This window comes from Oratosquilla oratoria, chromosome 9 (assembly GCF_046742065.1).
Source record: "Oratosquilla oratoria isolate Oo_2021 chromosome 9, ASM4674206v1, whole genome shotgun sequence".
NCBI classification, from domain to species: Eukaryota; Metazoa; Arthropoda; class Malacostraca; order Stomatopoda; family Squillidae; genus Oratosquilla; species Oratosquilla oratoria.
The window spans coordinates 67018336-67038172 of NC_134785.1; the positions used below are offsets into that span (position 1 = coordinate 67018336).

General features: G+C 41.3%; 1 protein-coding gene across 2 annotated transcripts in view; it reads right to left on the bottom strand.

The window, feature by feature from the left end:
- Positions 1-11994: 11994 nt before the first annotated feature.
- Positions 11995-19837, bottom strand: part of LOC143028505 (tripartite motif-containing protein 2-like) — a 70555-nt gene continuing 62712 nt past the window's right edge. For both annotated transcript variants that reach the window (XM_076190698.1, XM_076190699.1), the window contains exons 16-18: positions 19317-19528; positions 17442-17582; positions 11995-17268 (exon numbers count right to left, since the gene is read on the bottom strand). In XM_076190698.1, the coding sequence (XP_076046813.1) occupies positions 17113-17268; positions 17442-17582; positions 19317-19528 (509 nt within the window). In that variant the 3' untranslated portion in view covers positions 11995-17112. The remainder of the gene's footprint in view (positions 17269-17441; positions 17583-19316; positions 19529-19837) is intronic.

Sequence of the window (19837 nt, forward strand, 5' to 3'; positions counted from 1 at the left end):
AAATTTACTTAATCTCTTCAATACGAGTCAAATTCTCATGGGCAATATCGGTTGCCTGATGTATGATGATGCACAACAATACTCGTGATATAAAATACAGTTACAGCTGTATTACTTGTTCTCTTTCACTCTGAATATCAATAACCACAGAAAATATGATCAAATCAGTTCACAGAGTATGGGGGTCACTCAGCTGTAACTGCATACATACATATACCAAAGGCTTTTTTCCCTCTTATAAGGAAGGTAGTCAAAAAACAAACCACTCCCACCCATTCCATCCCTATCATACTTCACTCCCCTCCACCCTCTTCCCTCCCTCTTATCTTGGCACCTCATTGATAATGGGTCATCTCTCCATCTTGCCCACTGCCCTGGGTCAGAAGCAGTGTCACAAAACACAGCAAGTCCACTTTGTTAAAATGGCAACCCCCCTCTGGCCCTCATGCTATAACTACAAAATGAATGTAATCAAGACACCAATGCTGACAGGCTCAAATCCAGTAAGAGTTGGAGTTGAAGGAATTTTGGATGAGAGAAATCATAGTTGGTAAGATAACCATGATTCCGACTCTTGTTGGCTTTGAATAGAATTGTACAGTTAATTTCAGGCACAACCACCATCTGGCAGCCACTTTCAGGCTGTCACAATGTGCCAGCCGATTTTCAAATATTGTTACTTAAAATGTATAAATCGCACAGCATTAAAAGTTCTGGAACATTTAATGCACTAGGATAGCCAGCCACCTGGCTTTATGGCAGACAATCCTTTTATGTACCTCCTACATCTGGTGCAACCTCATGCTGGACATGCATTTGTTCTCCCTTCTTGGGCATCAGAAAAGAATGTGAAAACTAATGTTATATACATAGGGGGCTTTTTCCTCCTTACAAGGAAGGTAGCCAAAGTCAAAGGCATAAATCCACTCCCACCTATTTCATCCCCATATACTTCACTCCCATTCACCACCCCTTCCCTCCTTCTTTTCTTGGCTCCTCCTGGATGATGGATCATCCTTGCATCTTGCCCACTGCCCTGGGTCAAAGGCAATACAGCAAGGCCATTTCTTTTCATCAGCAACTTCCCCCTCCATACCCTAATGCAGAAAAAGAGAAAACATCATAGTAAAATATTTACATACCCTGGTCTGGATGGATGTCATGCAGAATGTCTGAAAAAGGGAGGTTCAGTGATGGTGGACTGGTTGGTGAGATTATTTAATGTTTGCTGGAGAGAGGGTAAAGTACCGGAGGACTGGAGTAGTGCCTGTATAGTTCCTCTTTACAAGGGAAAAGGGGACAAGTGTGAATGTAGTAATTTCAGAGGGATTAGCCTGTTGAGTGTAGTAGGGAAGGCTTATGGGAGAATCTTAATTGAGAGGATTAGGAGAGGAACAGAAGGAGTAATTGGTGAGGAACAGTGTGGATTTAGGACGGGTAGAGGTTGTGTAGATCAGATCTTTGTGGTAAGACAGATATGTGAGAAAGCTATAGGAAAGGGGAAGGATGTTTTTTGGGCTTTTATGGATCTGGAAAAGGCCTATGATAGGGTAGACAGAAAGGCACTGTGGGAGGTTATGCAGATTTATGGGATAGGAGGAAAGCTTTTGGGAGCTGTCAAGAGTTTTTATGTGAGTAGTAGAGCATGTGTTAGGATTGGAAATGGAGAGAGTGAGTGGTTTGAAGTAAAGGTGGGACTTCGTCAAGGATGCGTTATGTCGCCCTGGCTGTTCAACTTATACATGGATGGGGTGGTGCGAGAGGTAAATGCTAGGGTAGTGAGTCAGGGATTGGAGATGGTTAAAGAAAATGGAGAAAAGTGGGAGGTGAGCCAGCTGTTGTTTGTGGACGACACTGCGCTTGTGGCAGGGTCAGAGGAGGGATTGAGGAAGCTGGTGGCAGAGTTTGGGAGAGTATGTGATAGAAGAAAGCTAAAGATAAATGTGGGTAAAAGTAAGGTGATGAGATGTACAAGGGGTGAAAGTGGCAGTAGACTGGAAGTGAACATTAAGGGAGAGTGACTGGAGGAAGTGGATAGTTTTAGATACTTGGGTGCAAGTGTAGCAGGAAAAGGTGGAGGTAGAATGTAGATTGAGAGAAGCGAGTAAATGCCTTGGTGGTTTAAAGAGTGTAATGAGAAATAGACATTTGGGAATGGATGCGAAGAGGAGACTGTATGAAGGAGTGATTGTGCCAACAGCACTGTATGGGGCAGAAACGTGGAACATAAGAGAAGAAGAGAGAAGGAGTTTGAATGTGTTTGAGATGAGGTGTCTGAGAAGTATGGTGGGGGTTACTAGGCTAGATAGAGTGAGAAATGAGGAGGTGAGGAGGAGAACAGGGGTGAAAAAGGATTTGGGAGAGAGGGTTGATGAAAGAATATTAGGATGGTTTGGACACATGGAAAGAATGAGTGAAGAAAGACTAGTAAAAGAGGTATGGAAGGCAGATGTGGAGGGAGTGAACATGAGGGGACGTCCTAGGATGAGGTGGATGGATGGGGTGAAGGGGGCTTTGGGGAAGAGGGGAATGTCTGTTGAGGAAGGAAGGGAGAGGACGGAAGACAGAGGTGAGTGGAGAATGGTTGTATATGGATGATGTTGTGACTGCATGAGGAGGAATAGGCGGGGGGGTGGGGTAGTATGTGTGAGTAAATTTTGACGCAGCCCGAAGGGATTTCTCCCCGTCCTCTCCTTATATGCAAAGGGGGACGGAGAGGGGGGGTCGCCGATTAAATGAAGCGGCCTTGCTGTGGATGTACTGTGTCTTGCGACACTGCTTCTGACCCAGGGCGGTGGGCAGGGTGCAGGGATGACCCGTCATCCAGGAGGTGCTCAGATGAGAGGAAGGGTGGGAGGGGTGTGGAGTGTATTTTAGGGATGAAATGGGTGGGAGTGTTTTTGTGCCTTTCCTTTTGAGGCTACCTCCCTTGGAAGGGGGAAGAAGCCTTGGTATATGTATGTATGTATTTACATACCCAAAAAACTCACCATCCCACTTCCACAAAATGGGTAATGAGAAACCCTTGGTAAGGTATGTCCTGTTAGTTGTGGCCAGCTGTTGAGTTTTTTAGGCCAATGTGTGGGTCGCCTCCCTGCCTGGCCAGGGCTGTTAGGAAGCAGGCAGTGGATCCTGGGAATTGAACTCCCTACCATCTGCTCATAAGTTCAACATGGTATCCACTGGGTCATACTAAAGATAGAAATTAAGCGAGTCGCCTCATGTGGCAGTGGGGCTGTAATCAGAGATATGGGGTTGATATTGAGCAAAAAATGTGCAAGTTTCCTCGTGTAACCCCGGCCTCACCATCAATACATAATCATGGTAATGCCACAACTAGGTTTTGTTTGTGCAGTAAGATTTGTATTTTGTCAGTTTCCTCAGAAATGGAGAGGGGTTGTGTATAGATGATGCTATGATGCATGAGGGGGAGTGGGTGGGGGATGAAGTATGTATGAAAAAAAAAATTGACGCAGCCCGAAGGGATTTCTCCCCGTCTTCTTCTTTTCTGCATGAGGGGACGGAGAGGGGGGGTCGCCAAATTTATGAAGCGGCCTTGCTGTGGATGTGCTGTGTCTTGCGACACTGCTTCTGACCCAGGGCAGTGGACAGGATGCAGGGATGACCCGTCATCCAGGAGGTGCCAAGATAAGAGGGAGGGTGGAGGGGAGTGGAATATATAGGAAATGGAATGGGTGGGAGTGGTTTCTATGCCTTTTTCTTTTTGGCTACCCCCCCATGTAGGGGGAAAAAGCCTTTGGTATATGTATGTATGTAGTTATGTATACACCTAGGTCTCATAATCTAACACACCAGCTGTAACTTCTGCATATGTTTTAGCCCAAAATATAAACTCACTATGGGAATTGGTGGTGTTTTATGTATTGGGCCTAAACGTCCACACAAGTGGCAGAGGGTGAGTGTTGGAGACCTAGGTATATGTATGTGTGTATGTATATATATGTATATGTTGAAGTATGGAAGACAAATGAGTGGAAGGGTGGTGAGTTAAACACAGAGAACAGTTGGAGTTTTATGCACTGATGTTTTGTCCTTACCAGGACATTCTCAAAGTACATACAGTCTCAGAAAATTAACAGCTTATATAATCCATCCTTGCCGTGTTCCTCTCCCTACATATTCTCACTCCTCCATACTCTCATCCGTCCTCATGTGACTCCGACCATGCCACTTCTCCCTCCGTTCTCAATTGTCCTTTTTACCTCCTTGATGATTAGAGTACCTACCGCTCCTGCTAATTTTATAAACCCTTCCCTATGGTTGATGCAGGGGTGGGAAATAATGTAGGCTGCCTCCACTATTTTTCTTTTTCTCTAGACCTTTGTGGAGCACCTCTATCTTGTTCCAATCTGGAAGATGACCACATTGGTCTAAATGAACTACTAGCAACGAAACATCAGTGAATAAAACTCCAACTGTTCTCTGTGTTTAACTGACCGCCCGTCCACTCATATATGTATATATATACACATATTGCAGTGTCCTTTTTGGAAATGACCACCCAAAGTTACCTCAAAAGTTGGGCATGTATAGTAATTCAAACTAGAAGCAGTGAATCAGAAGCAATACTGACATGCATATTTGTGATGGTCAGATTATGCTCCGAGTATAATGTTAGAAGTCTAAGACAATTGCTATTGAGGCCTCCTATGCCAAGTGTTTTAATCCAACTCAGGCAGTGAAGTCTCCAACATGTATGCTTTTGTCATGACGCTAGATTCTGAGGAGAACTAGATCTAGTGACTCATAGAAAGCGTCTGTTGTCAAATCTTCAGTACTGAAGATAGGTGCATAAACAATGATAACTGTAGCATAGTGCCCCATAGTGAGAGGTATGCACCAGGTCATCAGCCTTTCACTTATGTTAGTTGGGTGTTCAGGGATCTTTTGGAGTAGTGTATTGTGAAAGGTTTATATATGCACTCATTCTCTTGGTTTAAGTTCTCTACTATACTCTCCTATAATAGTTCAGGTTCAACCCATGCACCCGAGTTTTGAGCATGAATGATCTGCCACACTCTTAATATCTTCAACTGACCATTTATATTTCAACAACCAGTGAGTATTTATACAGTTAGTTCAGTGTCACAGTGTGGCCAATTCTATTTGCACATAGTAAAATTGATTTTATTAATGAATATATTGAATGATATGCAGGAAAAAAAAATCAGTGGTGTGGTATCCTGTGGATGCATCGGGGATCAATGCTTTTACATGTTATGAGTTTGTCCAGTTGTCCATATGTTGATAGTTCTTTTACACTCCCATAAGTTTTATCTTCACTTTTTCAATGTATTGTATTATTGTTAGGAGTAGTCTTCAATCCCAGTCCTCACTCCCATCCTCACCTTTTCTCTGGCTGTCCCATGACTTTACTGACCTGCAAGTGGTCCCATGGGACATGCTCATGACCCCCCTAGCTGTGTGACTCAGCCCAGAGCTTCCTTGAGGCCCACGGGTGGGACAAAGCCTCCTTGAGGAAACATGTGCAGTACCAACATCGGCCAGCAATGACTAACCTGCACCTCGGCCAGCAATGACTAACCTGCCCCTCAGCCAGTCACTTGATGATGAACACTGGATTCATTGAGGAACGTATACCCTCTATCTTCGTGAGCCACCAGTGCCAGAATGTTTTGCCTCTGACTTCCCATGCATCACACTTGACCTTATGCCAATTGGGAGCACAAGTCATGACCTGCATGTGTATATAAAGGCTGGACAAATGCTGAAGATTCAGATTGCCTCGGAGCATCATATGTGAGCCTGGCTCACTGTTCCTGCTTCTCACCCCCCCCCCTCATACAAGCAGACCAAGTTAGGACACAACTTGAAACTCACAGTTGTCACCTCCCTTGCCGTCTCGTCCCATCCCCCTTTTCTCGCCCTTAACGCAAGCCCTATTATAACATTAGCACCCAACATTCATTGCTAAATAAAACCAACTCTCTCTCCATCAGAGTTTGCCTCAACCAGCCTAATATTGGCTGCCCAGCAAGGGCCAAGACTACTGTAAGGCATGTCCTGGCCCTGCCCCATGACCTTTGACCTCCAATGCCCCCCAAGGGAATTGCTCATGGTGCCAGCCATGTGACTCATATGCCATCCAGCCGTGTGAGCCACAGCTGGCCACCTAACCCTCACAAAGACTGTTTCAGGAAACGCACGTGCAGCTCATCAACCTAAGACAGACCCTGTTAGACTCTCAAAGATGACTAACCAGTGCCAGGGTTTGCCACATGAGAGACCACAAACCCCTTTTGAAGAAACGCATGTGCAGCTCACCAGCCTAAGGCAAACCCTGTTAGGCCCCCAAAGATGACTAACCAGTGCCAGGGTCTACCACATGAGACAGCACAAAGCCCTTTTGAAGAAACGTGCAGTACCAGCATCAGCCAATGATGACACAACCCACGCCTTGCCTAGCCACGAAATTTTCTATTAGGAACTCATGTGCAATACCAGTCCCCATACCCTCTGTCTACATGAGTCAGTGGCCTGAGAACATTTTGTGTCCGACTTCCCTATGCACTACACTTTGACCTCACGCCAATTAAAAGCACAGATCATGATCTGCCCGTGTATATAAGGACAGACAAACAGACGAAGAACCAGATCGCCTAGGGACATGACTTGGGACACACAAGTCATCACCTCCCTCGCCCTCTCGTCTGCCCCCTCCCTCCTTTCTCACCAATAGAAGCTAGCCACATGACATTGGTGCCCAAATTCATTGTTAAATAAAACCAACTCTCCATCAGAGTTTGCCTTCAACCATCCTAACATTTGGCTGCCCAACGTTTGGGGCCCCCCTATCCCCAGCTCTGCTGCTCGACTACCAACTGATCGATTGCTGCCAGCCACCACTTGATCTGCAAGATCGTCTGCCACCGCTGTCTGCCGCACGACTGCTGCCAGCCGCCACTTGATCTACCAGATCGTCTGCCACTGCTGCTTGCCAGCACGACTACCAGTTTGCCCGCCAGTTCAACTGCCTACACTTTTGCTTACCACAAGTATCTGCCGTCACTTGTCAGCCAGGTCAACTGTGGCCACTTGTCTGCCAGTTCGTCTGCCACCACTGCCCACCAGCTCGACTGCTGTTGCTGTCTGCCAAACCTGCCAACTGCCAGTTCAACTGCCTATACTCTCTCCTAACACAGGTATATTCTTGGCATACCACCACCACCACTAAATGATTTAGCAAAAATAGAGCTGTGAGTGACCCCACTTTGGCCCACCTACACATTCAAGAGAGATCACAATGTCCCACACCTCGACTCCGATAAAGCTAATGACTAGCAGCCTCAAGTATCAAGTCCACGATGCCCTAGGTGGCCTAACGCCCCACCCACTAACCATGACCATTCTCAAGTGTCTTATCATTTTAGGGAGATGTTGCAACCACGCTCCAATGCCACTGTTCGACATGATCCCAGGACGTGTTCCAGGTGTGAGGTCTCCTGAGTGGTTTCCTATGGGTCACTGGAACTAGTTCTCCACAGAATCTCACATGACAAAATCATACTCGGAGACTTCAATGCAATGGTCTCATACTCCTAACATTGTTATCTAAGGTTAGGTTAGGTTAAGTTAGTTTAGGTTGGATTAGGTTAGTCTAGGTTAGGTTAAGTTATGACAGGTTATATTAGGAAGGTTTTGTTATTTTAGGTTCGATTAAGTTAGATTGATTTAGGTTTGGTTAGGTTAAGTTAGTTAAGGGTATGTTAGGTTTTGTTAGTTTATTTTAAAGAGGTTGAGTTAGCAAAGGTTCCATTAGGTTAGGTTAAATAAGGTTAACATAGGTTAGATTAAGCTTAGACTAGTTTATGTTATATTAGGTTAAGTTTGGTTAGGTTGGGTTAAGTAGGATAGGTTTAGTTACATTAGGTTTAATTAGGTTAGATTAAGGCTGGTTAGGTAATGATAAATTATGTTTGGAAATGTTGAGGTAAATTTGGTTTGGTTAGTTTATGTTAGGTAAGGTTATGTTAGGTTAGGATAGGTTAGATTGCTCAAGTTTGATTGGGTTAGGATAGGTTAGGTTTATTAAGTTAGGTTACATTAGGTTTGGTTAGATTAAGTTTCATTAGGTTAGTTTACATTAGGTTAGGTTTAGTTAGGATAGGTTAGATTAAATTAGGTTGGGTTAGGTTGGATTGCTTAGGTTTGGTTGGGTTACGATAGGTTAGATTGAGATAAGTTAGGATAGCCTAGGTTATGTTATGATATGATAAATTACTTTAAGTTAGATTAGGTTAGGTTAACTTATATTGTTTTATGTTAGGGTGAGGCAAAGTCAATTTTGGATAGGTTTTTTATGGTGGTTTCGATCAGGTTAGGTTAAGTTTGATTCAGGTTAGATTATGTTATGTCAGATTAAGTTAGTTTAGGTTAGATTATGTTTAGTCAGGTTAGGTTACCTCAGGTTATGTTAACTTAGATTAAGTTAAGTTAAATTAAGATAGGTTGTTAGGTTAGGCTAGTTTAAATTAGGTTATGTTAGATTGGTTAGTGGTTAGGTCAGGTTACATTAGATTAGGGTAGATTAGGTTAAGTAAGGTTAGGGTTGGGTTTGGTTAGTTTAGGTTAGGTTAAGAGATTAGCTTGGGTTAATTTAGATTAGGTTAGGTTAGTTTGGGTTAAGGTTGGGTTAGGTTTAAGTTATAGCATAAATTAGGTTAGATCAAGTTAGTTCAGGTTACATTAAGTTAGGTCAGGTTAAGTTAGGAAATATTGGACTAAGGTAAAGAAGGCTAGCATAGATTCGATTAGGTTAAGTTAGGTTCCATTAGTTTAATTTAGGTCAGAATACCTTAGATTGAGATAAAGACTAGGTTAGGTTACATCAAGTTATCTTAGGTCAGGTTAGGATAAGTTAGATTAGGTTTTGTTAGGTTTGGTTACGTTAAGTTAGGTCAAGTTATGTTTGGTTATATTGATTAACTTATGTTGGGTTAGGAGAATTTAGGTTAAGTTACCATAAGTTAGTATAGGATAGGTTAGGGTGCATTTGGTTTGGTTAGTTGAGATTACGTTAGGTTAGGTGAAGTTAGGTTAGGCTGTTAGGTTGAGTTCAATTATGTTAAGTTAGGTTTCTGTATGTTAGGATAGATTAGGTTATGTCAGGGTAGGTAAGGTTTTGCGTTATTTTGGTTTGTTTAGGTCAGGGTTCGTTTAGGTTAGTTTTGCTTGTGTTGGGTTTCGTTGGTCCCCACACACATGCCCCTGGGTCTAGGTTTCTCACATGTACCTCACAGTGCTCTGTGTACGGCTTTCTCACTATCTCACCCACAGGTTGAGGGCCATATTTATGTTAGGTTAGGATTAATTGGTTAATTTAGGTCAGGTTAGTTTAAGTTGGTTAAGTTAGGTTTGGTTATTTTAGGTTAGGTTGGTTTAGGTTAGATAAGGTTATATTAAGTTAGGTTAGGTTATGCTAGGATAGGTTAGGTTTACTTAGTTCAAGTTAAGTTTAAGTTTGGTTAGATTAGATTAGGATGGGTTAAGTTAAGATTGGTTATGTTAGGTGAAGTTAGGTTAGGTTACCTTAGGTTAAGTTGGGTTAAATTCAGTTAGGTTGGGTAAGTTTCGGTTAGGTTAGATTGAATTAGGATCAGAGTTGGTGAAAAGATTGAAGTCAGAGTTCTAGTTTGAGTTAAGTCAAAGTCTGAGTTGGAGTATGTAGGATAGGTTAGGTTAAGTTATGGTATGTTTTAAACATCACAAGATATTCGAAAATTAGCTGGCATAAGACATTGGTTGATATATGTAGGATGGGTTAATTGATGTATTTCTACACATAGGAGAATCTGAGTCAGTCTGAGTCAGTAGCTCAGAAATAAAGGAGCCAGAATCAGAGACAAAGGTTTGGTATGACTCCACAGCCCTGGTAAGAACCACACAAGTATGAATGCATTCAGGTTACCAGCCTATACTGTACTGTACCAACACAAAATTTGACTGGCTACTGATTCCAATTGCCTCAGATGCAACTATATATACATACATATATCAACAGCTATTTCCCCTTTACAAGGAAGGTAGCCAAAGTCAAAGGCATAAATCCACTCCCACCCATTTCATTCCCACATACTCCACTCTCATTCACCACCCCTCCCTCCCTCTTTTCTTGGCTCCTGGATGACAGATCATCCCTGCCCTGGGTCAGAAGCATTGCAGCAAGACACAGCACATCCAAATCAAGGCCGCCTCACTTAATTGGTGATCTCTCTCCATCCCCTCATGCAGAAAAAGAGAAGACAGGGAGAAATTCCTTCAGGCTGCATAAAAATATTCACACATACTCCTTCATCCCCCATCCACTCCCATGCATCACGGCATCATCCATGCACAACCATTCTCCACTCATCCCTTCCTCAACAGACATTCCCCTGTTTCCCAATGCCCCTTTTACCCCATCCATCCATCTCATCCTTGGTCATCATTCATGTTCACTCCCTCCACCTCTACCTTCCACAATTATTTTACTAATCTTTCTTCACTCATTCTTTCCATGTGCCCAAACCATCCCAAAACTCGTCAACCCTATCTCCCAACTCCCTTTCCACCCCCACTCTCCTCCTCACTTCCTTGTTTCTCACTCTGTCCAGCCTAGTAACCCCTACCACATTTCTCTGGCATTTCATCTTAAACACATTAATCTTTCTCCCTTTCTTACATTCCATGTTTCTGCCCAATATACAGTAGTGCTGTCAGCACAATCACCCCTTCATACAATTTTCTCTCAGTGTCCATTCCCAAATGTGTTTTTCATTAAACTTTTTAATCCCCCAAGGCAATTATTTGTTTCTCTCAATCTACATTCTACTTACATTTCCAGTCCTCCCTTTCCCACCACATTCGCACCCAAGTATTTAAAGCTATCCACTTCCTCCAGTCTTCCTTAATACTCACTTCCAATTTGCTGCCATCCTCTCCCCTTGCACATTTCATCACCTTACATTTCCCCACATTTATCTTCAACTTCTTTTGCACACCTTCCCAAACCCCATCACTAACTTCCTTGATCCCTCCTCTGATCTTGCTGCAAGCAGTGTTGTCAGCAAATAACAACTAGTTTATCTCCCATTTTTTTCCATTTTCTTTAACCACCTCCCATTACCTTTGCATTCACCCCAAGGAATGAGGTGAATGGAGCGGCCTTGCTGTGGATGTGCTGTGTCTTGCGACACTGCTTCTGACCCAGGGCAGTGGACAGGATGCAGGGATGATCCGTCATCCAGGTGATGCCAAGATAAGAGGGAGGGAGGGGAGTGGAATATATAGGAAATGGAATGAGTGGGAGTGGTTTCTATGCCTTTTTCTTTTTGGCTACCCCCCCCATGTAGGGGGAAAAAGCCTTTGGTATATATATGTATGTACAGACAAAATGATGTGTGGCTCTGCTCCGTAGTGGCGCCCCATATAGACCCTAAAGTATCAGCTGCATGCTACTAACCAGCTTTTAACCCCACACATGCAGACAATACCTCAGACAGGGTGTAAACACAAAATTATCATTATGTAGCACACTGCACAACTCTTGGTTTGATTTAGTTTGAATGTAATGTACACTTTTCAGACTGGGTACTTAATGCACAGGAGTATTGGAATGGGGGATTTGTTCTAATATGAAGCAAATACTTTGCAGGAAAATACAAGAAAAGTGCTCCCATGTTTGATAAGGGGATACTAATTGCCTTCACCTATTTTTTATGATGGCAATCAATTCTCTTCTAATACCAGATCATTTCATCCAGCTGAGGGTAGGTTCTTATATTCCTGTACTACACAGATTTCATTCTGGGTGACACCAGGTTTTATTCAGCTGAGCAATGGGTCTTTCACTAAAGGGGTCAACCCAAGATTGTCCGGTGTGGACCACTGTAATAGTTTTATTATGCACAGTGAAAAGTTGAGTTATCCTCTTCTGTGAGAGTTCAGTTCCAGCAAGGATATTGATATGGAAGCTAATGCATCTAGGTTTTATTAAACATTTTGATGAGTAGATCACAATGAAGCATTACATAATCATAAGTTTCCTATAAATTCTTGCTGTTATCAACATACACATGTACGTTGTTACTTTCAATCATGGGATTGTTGAGGTCATTGCCACTTGCTTCTCACATACTTTACCAATTTATTCACTATCATCATCACACAGGGACTTCCCACCTATTGGGTCACATATACCATCATCTTACCTAAACAGGTGCAGTACACCAATATCTGTTACATTATGAGTTTACTGTTCCAGTATATATAAAATATAAAATGCAGATTGGTTAATCCATCACAGTAGTTAGATTAATATGCATTTCATGCCTTTTTCTTTTCCTTTCTTTCTTCCTGCCCCTGACCAACAGGAGTTAACATCTCTATTGCAATTCAAGTTCCTAAAAGCCTGGGCTACTATCAGAGGCCATATACCACAAACTTCCTGGAACTAAAGGGGGAACCCCTAACAACAAACAGAATGGATGGTTGTCCATTTTCCAAACTAAATCATCTGGGTCTCTTCCAGACTATGTCACCTACATGAGAGAAGCATATGATATAACTCAAAGACTGCAATAAGACCAGTCATCTTTACCATAGTCCACTAATCATCTTCAACTCTTGTCAGGGGTTACTAAGAAACTATTTCAACAACACTCCTGCCCTTTACTATGGTGAACCTCCTGTTACTCTTGTCCACAGATTATCTTGTTAACTTATCATGCATGCCTCATCAGCACTGGCATGAGAACAAAAATTTCAAAGAACTAAGTTTCCTCATACAATGTCTTAGAATTATCAACTAAACTAAAACTTAACTAAGACTAGGTGAGACATTATAGGCAGCTGAAGTGTTATGAAGTAAACCACTACTATTCAGCCATCATCATCTAGTGTCTTTGCTCATCTAAGTAACACACACACGTGAGTAGCAACATTTGTTGGTTTAATCCATTAAGCATGATGAAACACATGCAACACCCAGTCATGCTTCTGGGTTTGTTGATACATTCAAGCTAGTCACAAAAAATGCAACCCCCCAACACATATATGCAAAACACACACCCTGCAGATGTGGCTAATGATCAGACTAAGTAGAATTGAAACAAATAACATGAAGGCACCCTAAAAATGTTGGGCAATAGAGTGAGCATGGGGTTTCATGAGTATCAACTTCAGCCTTGCAAGACATTAAGTACATATAGATAAGCACACACACATGCACTCATCCACACACACAGATGCACAAGTTGTGGAACAAATTAGAAGATATAATTCAGACCAACAATATAAATGAATTTAAGGCAAAGTTTGATTAAGGAGATATAGAGCTGAATATTGCTAAATTAGATAAATACACAAATAAAAAATCAGAAGTGAACAACTGTGAGCACAGAAGCAGATGTACAACAGAAAGGGAAGAAACACAATCTGAAACAGAAAATGTTAAACCCAAATAAAGGATATCAAAGAAATTAAAATGATCATGGAAATTGAACCTGAGATAGGAGGGTCACTGCTAGAACCTGGAATGGTTAACACAAACCAAAACAAATTGGGGAGCAAAACTGTAGTGGTGGACCTCTAGGATAACTGCTTTCAGCAAACTGATCAAGAAGATAAAAGCTAATAGTAAGCGAGATCCTTAGGATGTAGGAGATAGAGTAAACACTGAATTTACATTCAGAACAAAATAAGTAATCAAAATGAAATCATGTGTGCCACCAAACACAAAGGTATGAGAAAATACAAAAGCATTGTTAAAGGACACTACAAGAGAATTCAGGCTGCAGATGAGAAAAAAAAAGACAATAATTGAACTTGGAACATGTACCTGCTCACCCTAACAGCACAGTCTACTTCATTGTCCAAACGAGTCATAAAGAATCTGAGGCAAAGATAGAGCAGCAACATTTCTATCCATAAGAACATAAGATGTTTACAAAACTTCTGGTGTAAACTCTGTCAGGATACAACTATGGCCTACTACTATTATAATTTATTTCCAGTTGTATGGAAAACCAAATAGAATGGAAGAGGAAACTACCCAAAGCTGAAAGATTTTAAAGAAAAGATAGTGACTCATAGTAGAGGTAGTGCAACAAGAGTGTGACTGAAGGTAGGAGTACAGCAAGATAGAGAGGAAGGCGAGGAAAATTGAAAAGTATCTGGCTGAGGTAAAATAAGAGAAAGACTGATAGCCAGGAAAAATATGGAATGAGTGTTGAAAAATTCAGTGAAGCTCCAAAGCTACATAATCACAACATGACACTTGCAGACATAGTTCCACCTACAAGAAGGGAAACGGATTAGATTAGAGACTGGTGTCTTAATGAAAAGTATCTTATAATCATATGCTTATCTTCTTTATTTCTATTTTGTTACTTTTCAATGTTTTCATTTTTCCACGTTTATACACCATTACCTGGAAAGTAAGATGGCTAAGCATGGAAGCTGTGCATCTTCACACATTTATTCTATCACAGTCATCCCTTTCACTCCTTCCTGCCTAAAACATCTGTTAATTGAGACAGATGGATGGACTAAGTGCATCCTTTACAATGTACATACTTTCTAAATGCTCTTCCATGTGCCCCACTTTCTCATTTTGTTAAACCATCCACCAATCACTATATACATATTTATGCACAATTCTCATCTGAACCAATTACTCATACCTGCAACACCTACCTTTCATTAACTTGAGGCTCACCATGTTTTATAGAGTTCATTGGTAATGCTGATTTATACATGATAACAAACATAGTTCCAGCCTCCCTATACCAAAGGCATTGTTGATTGCTGTTCTTGTTGCCATGGTAACAGTAGAACATATCCTCCAAAAGGTGGAGAAAGACCAGCACTTAAAAATATACTGTATATATATGATATACAGGTGTATACAGTATAGTGTACAAATTACATGTATACAAGTTCATTGTGTGTGTTCTATTACATGCATGTTCTATTGCATGCAATTATATTGTGTTTTCTGCAGGTGTTACAATATAACACTATATAGGCACAAGCAACTTTGAATATCATTGCGTAGCTTGAGATCTGCCTCACTTCCATCATTTGAATACAACAATTAACAATCATAATTGGCAACAACATAAAGAAAATAAATGTATCATAAGGAAGATCAACAATGCAAGTAATAAAAGCAAGCATGTTCAGTTAATCAGAAGAAATATTCAAGACAATTAATAAAGAAAAACCCACTCCCCATTGAAATATTAACCCATTTCACACATACTCTGGCTACTGCAATACGAGTTTATACAAATGAGGGAAATTACCACATTACTCAAATGATTAAAACCTATCTTACTATTTCACAAGTGACGTTGTCTTATACATTCTGGCAGCCGCCAGACAATGCTATTCTGCTAAGGAAAGCCCCTTACTACCATCCAAAGAGTAGTATGAATCTGGTATATAGAGCCAGTTACATAAAAATCTATTCTGAAAAAATATATATATATACATATATATACACACACAACAAAGGAAGGATATAAACACTTAGATAATATCAAGGCTAATTACAACGTATTTCAGGAATATATCTGTATAAGCAAGATTCTGATTCACTCCAATGATTTATGTCATAAAGAGATGGCATGAATCTAAATGATGGTTGTCATAAACTGATATATAAATGATTACTTCAAGTCATAATAAGGGATACACAAAAACACGCACACACACACACATATATATGAGTGAGAGAGAGAGAAATATGAACTCTGTTGTGTCATAATTGGTCTAAATGCTACTCTTGGCAAAGTTGAGCTGCTGTTAGCATTTTCTCACTTTATGATGTCAATTTTCTCAGAGTACCACTGCATATATGAATGAAAGTTTTAAAACATACATATATACACATACACACAAAATGAACAAAATAAGTATGACAACTGGATAAAAAGAGATGGGACTGACACACAAAATGAACAAAATAAGTATGACAACTGGATAAAAAGAGATGGGACTGACAAATGTAGCTCCTTTCCTGCATATTACTATGAGGTCAAACACACAAACACCCACATATGCATGCATGTACACACACACACACAATACATGAGTTCAAATCTAAATATGATATTTGGTAATCAAGGATTGATTAAGTTGGAACTGTACATGAATTTGAGGCTAAGTATGTTAAAAAATTAGAGAACATGAGATGGGACCCAACAAGCATTGCTCCTTTCCTGTATACTACAATTAAGTAAATACACATACACACACACATCTTGATGCAGTGGTGGCATTTGCAACCATTACTTCGGCAGTCCCAGTTCAAATCCTGCCCTGGGCTGAAATAATTTCAGTATCGCTCCACTGCGAGCTGGTACTCCAACTCTCATGGGCAGGAAGTTGGGCATGTGTGTATGTGTGTGTAAGATCACAGCACTACCCATAGAATAGTCATATATGAGCTCTGAGCTCTCACCTAGGAGGGTAATAGCTGTCAATCAAGAGTCCAACACATGATCTAAGACAATGGTGAATCACACACACACGCATATGCACGCACACACACATACACAAAATTTTATTTACCTACAATTAGGTAAATACATGGCGTGTTGGTAAAGTGGTTAGCACTTTGGGGTCCCAAGTTTGAGGTCCCAAGTTCGAGTCATGCTCCTGGCTTGAAAAGCTTTTACTGAAACTACAACCCATTAATCATGGAATATCCTAAAAGTAGACATGGTCCAATCTAAAACCATAGGCAAATTTAAAGCTAAGTTTGATTGATGAAGAAAAAGAAATGGGAACCAACAATTAGGCAAGTACATTACATAACCTCAGACCACAGTACACAACAGGAAACCTGTACCTGCAACACACTACCCACATATTTTCCATTATCTATCCCCCTTTCCCCATGTCTCTCCCAGACTATCAGCATGATGATAGTCTTGAGGAACAATCACCTGTCCTTCCTTGTGCTTCATCTTGTCTGTCTTTCCATTCTTATATGCACAGAGTACCCTCCCTCCCTCTCTCTCTTTCCCTTTTTCTCTCTCTTTCTCTCTTTATTCTATTTTCTTTATCTATCTTTTTATTTTGCGACTAGTCTTCAAGGTACTTATAAACTTTGAAGCAGTGGTTGCCAGAATCTGCCACCACCACATGTCCATCTGGAGAGAGTGTCAGCCCTTGGGGTCCATAAAGTGGATCTGCTAGGGTGTTCACATATGATGAGAAGGACCCCTGACTGTCAAACACCTGGAAATTAAACAAATTAGCAGTTGAAAACATATGAAGTCCCAGCAGCCTGTGAAAATCCAGCAAAAGGGTGTATAATAAGTAAAATATAATCTTTCTTCCTTGCAAGGGTAGTCATATATAAGGGGAAATACAATAATAGAAATGGGAGGAAACAAAAAGGAATAACTCACCTGAATCCTGGAATTGCCCCAGTCAGCTACAATAATATTGTCTCTTTCGTCGACAGCCACACCCGTGGGAGCGTTGAACTGTCCATTACCTTCCCCACTTGTTCCAAATGTAAAGAGGAAGTCACCTTCACTGTTGAACACCTAAAGAGGGGAAAGTATAAAGGCATATTTTCTGTTTCTTTTGTTACAAGATAATATGAAAAATACTAGCTATTACATAACTTGTGAATTTATAGGTCTACATGAGTAACAAAGCCTACCAACAAGTGTAGCCAGTGCACAAGTACATAGATTACACATACATGTGCACTTACACACACCATCAGGCAGACAGGTAAGACAAATTTAGTGTGTGGTTCCTGGATATTGCTGAGGAATGTGTTATGTCTAAGTGTAATAACAGAGTTAAGTGTACAGATGGTGCTTACATAAGGGAACTATTAAGAACAAGACAAAGAAGAAGAAATCTTCAGTTATAAGAGTCCATCTTTGTATTTTGTAGTATGCATGATTGCTGGATATTTGGTAAAGTTAGGTTAAAATGACAGTTTGGTTTCTTGTAGTCTATGTGCAACTCAGTATGTTCAGTATACTGTTCATGTTTATTTGTAGTATGTTTTGTGTTTTTGTGGTGCTTTTTGTGCAAGTCTGAATGTGTTTTTGCAGTAGGTCCAATTAGTTGTGTCTTCCTTTGTGTTGCTAAGCATGGCTACATCCCTCGTACAGGGTGAAAAGGCACTTAGTATATACTGCACATGGATATATAGAAACGTGGTACATCTCAGCTGGAACAATGCTTTGTCTGTGTAATATTGTATTGACTCGTGTGAGTAATTTGTTTGTTTTGTGTATGTAAGAGAGAGAGAGAGAGAGAGAGAGAGAGAGAGAGAGAGAGAGAGAGAGAGAGAGAGAGAGAGAGAGAGAGAGAGAGAGAGGGGGAGGGAGGGGGGGGGGGCAGGCTTCCTCCTTATAAGTAAGGTAGCCAAGTCAAGGCATCCATCACCCATTGTTTTCCATGAGGAGCTAAGATGACAAGGAAATAATGGGTGGTGGATGGGAGTGGAATGGTGGGACTGGGTGTGTGCTTCGACTTGGCTACTTCCCTTATAAGAGGGAAGAAGCCCTTGGCATATAGATAGAGAATAGTTTTTTGTTTTTTTTTCACTCTGTCCAATTGGGCCATTATCTTACCCACAGGTTGAGGGCCACCAGGCCTCCTGCAGATTTAACTTGGAAACCCCTCAGGCCAAAGGTGCAGGCATCAAAGGCAGAAAGGCAAAATTCCACCCACATCTTCACATTTGGCTGAGTACCACCCACCCACCCTTGGGTCCAGGTTCCTCACATATACCTCCCAGTGCCCTGACCACGACTTTCCCTCTGGGGTAAGTTTTGGCCAAACTGGCTAACCTGATGATTTCAGTCAAAATCCTTTGGGTGTTCTGGGGTCACTTGCTTCTGACCCTGGCAGTGGGCAAGAGACAGGGATGACCCTTCATCCACAAGGAGCCAAGACGAGAGGGAAACAATGGAGGATGGACAGGAGTGGAAGGATGGAGTGAGTGCATCCCTCGACTTGACTTCCTTATAAGTGGGAAGAAGCCCTTGGTATATAGATAGATTGATAGTGTAAGTAGGAAAGGTGTAGGTCCTTAGGTTTGTTTCCATGTTACTAAGATGGGTATCTGTGGTAGCACAGATGCCAGAGTAGTGTCCTCTCTATATGAAAATAAAATTGTTGTAAGAGTTGACAGCTAAAATATGAGAATACGAGCCCACTCCAGAGGCCAGGTACCAGTCCTTTGGTACGTTTGTACATACATGCACACACATAAGAACAACACATGCCAAGATGGTGAAATCAGTAAGGCTCACCTTAACACAATGATTATGGAAATCAGTCACCACAATCTGACCCAGACTGTTGACAGCTACGAAGTGTGGACCAGCAAACTGGTAGGGATCTGTGCCACGATTCCCGAACTTGGTGACAAGTTTGCCAGACTGCTGGAAGATGCATACACAGGATGCTTTGTTGTCCACCACAATGATATGGCCATTGTTGTCCACAGTTACACCCTTTGGACCTATGAAGGGACAGAAGATAATTGTTACTGCAAGACACTGAGGAATTGGGGAAATGGAAAAAAAATAAAGAAATAATCATATTTCTCCATCATTTTTTGGTACCTCAAAGAATTTGAGTGTGACAACCACAAGTCATATTCATATGCAAACCAATTGTATTCTTTGGGTCACAGGATCATATAATTAGAATTAATCACATAAGCATTATATTTGAAGGCAGTTGTTAAGATGATGAAAGCAGGTAAGGCACCTGGTCTGGATGGATGCCATGCAGTATGTCTAAAAAAAGGAGGTACAGTGATGGTGGA